Source organism: Penaeus monodon, chromosome 23 (assembly GCF_015228065.2).
Source record: "Penaeus monodon isolate SGIC_2016 chromosome 23, NSTDA_Pmon_1, whole genome shotgun sequence".
In the NCBI taxonomy this organism is placed as follows: Eukaryota; Metazoa; Arthropoda; class Malacostraca; order Decapoda; family Penaeidae; genus Penaeus; species Penaeus monodon.
In genome coordinates, this window is record NC_051408.1 from 30,801,689 (window position 1) to 30,801,900 (window position 212).

At 54.2% G+C, this 212-nt stretch overlaps 1 protein-coding gene across 1 annotated transcript in view; it reads left to right on the forward strand.

Annotated features, from left to right (window-relative positions):
- The window catches only part of LOC119588210 (hemolymph clottable protein-like), a 24,837-nt gene that overhangs the window by 15,316 nt on the left and 9,309 nt on the right, over nt 1-212 (forward strand). The window contains 1 exon segment of the mRNA XM_037936911.1: nt 92-205. Within this exon segment, the coding sequence (XP_037792839.1) occupies nt 92-205 (114 nt within the window).

Here is a 212-nt window from a genome sequence, read left to right on the forward strand (position 1 = left end):
TAAGCATTTCCCTCAAAGGATTTATTCAGTCCGTGCAACATAAGCGCCGACAGCTGTGCTTATGCAGTGAGTGATTAAAGCGTCGTTGCAGTGCGGCAGTGACATCGGCGTGGCGTGGCTGGCCAGTGCTGAGGACCTCTTCCCTGCTCACGTGTTCCTGGCCCTGAAAACGTGCGCCCTCTACGACGCAGTTTTCCACTCAGAGGTTAGTT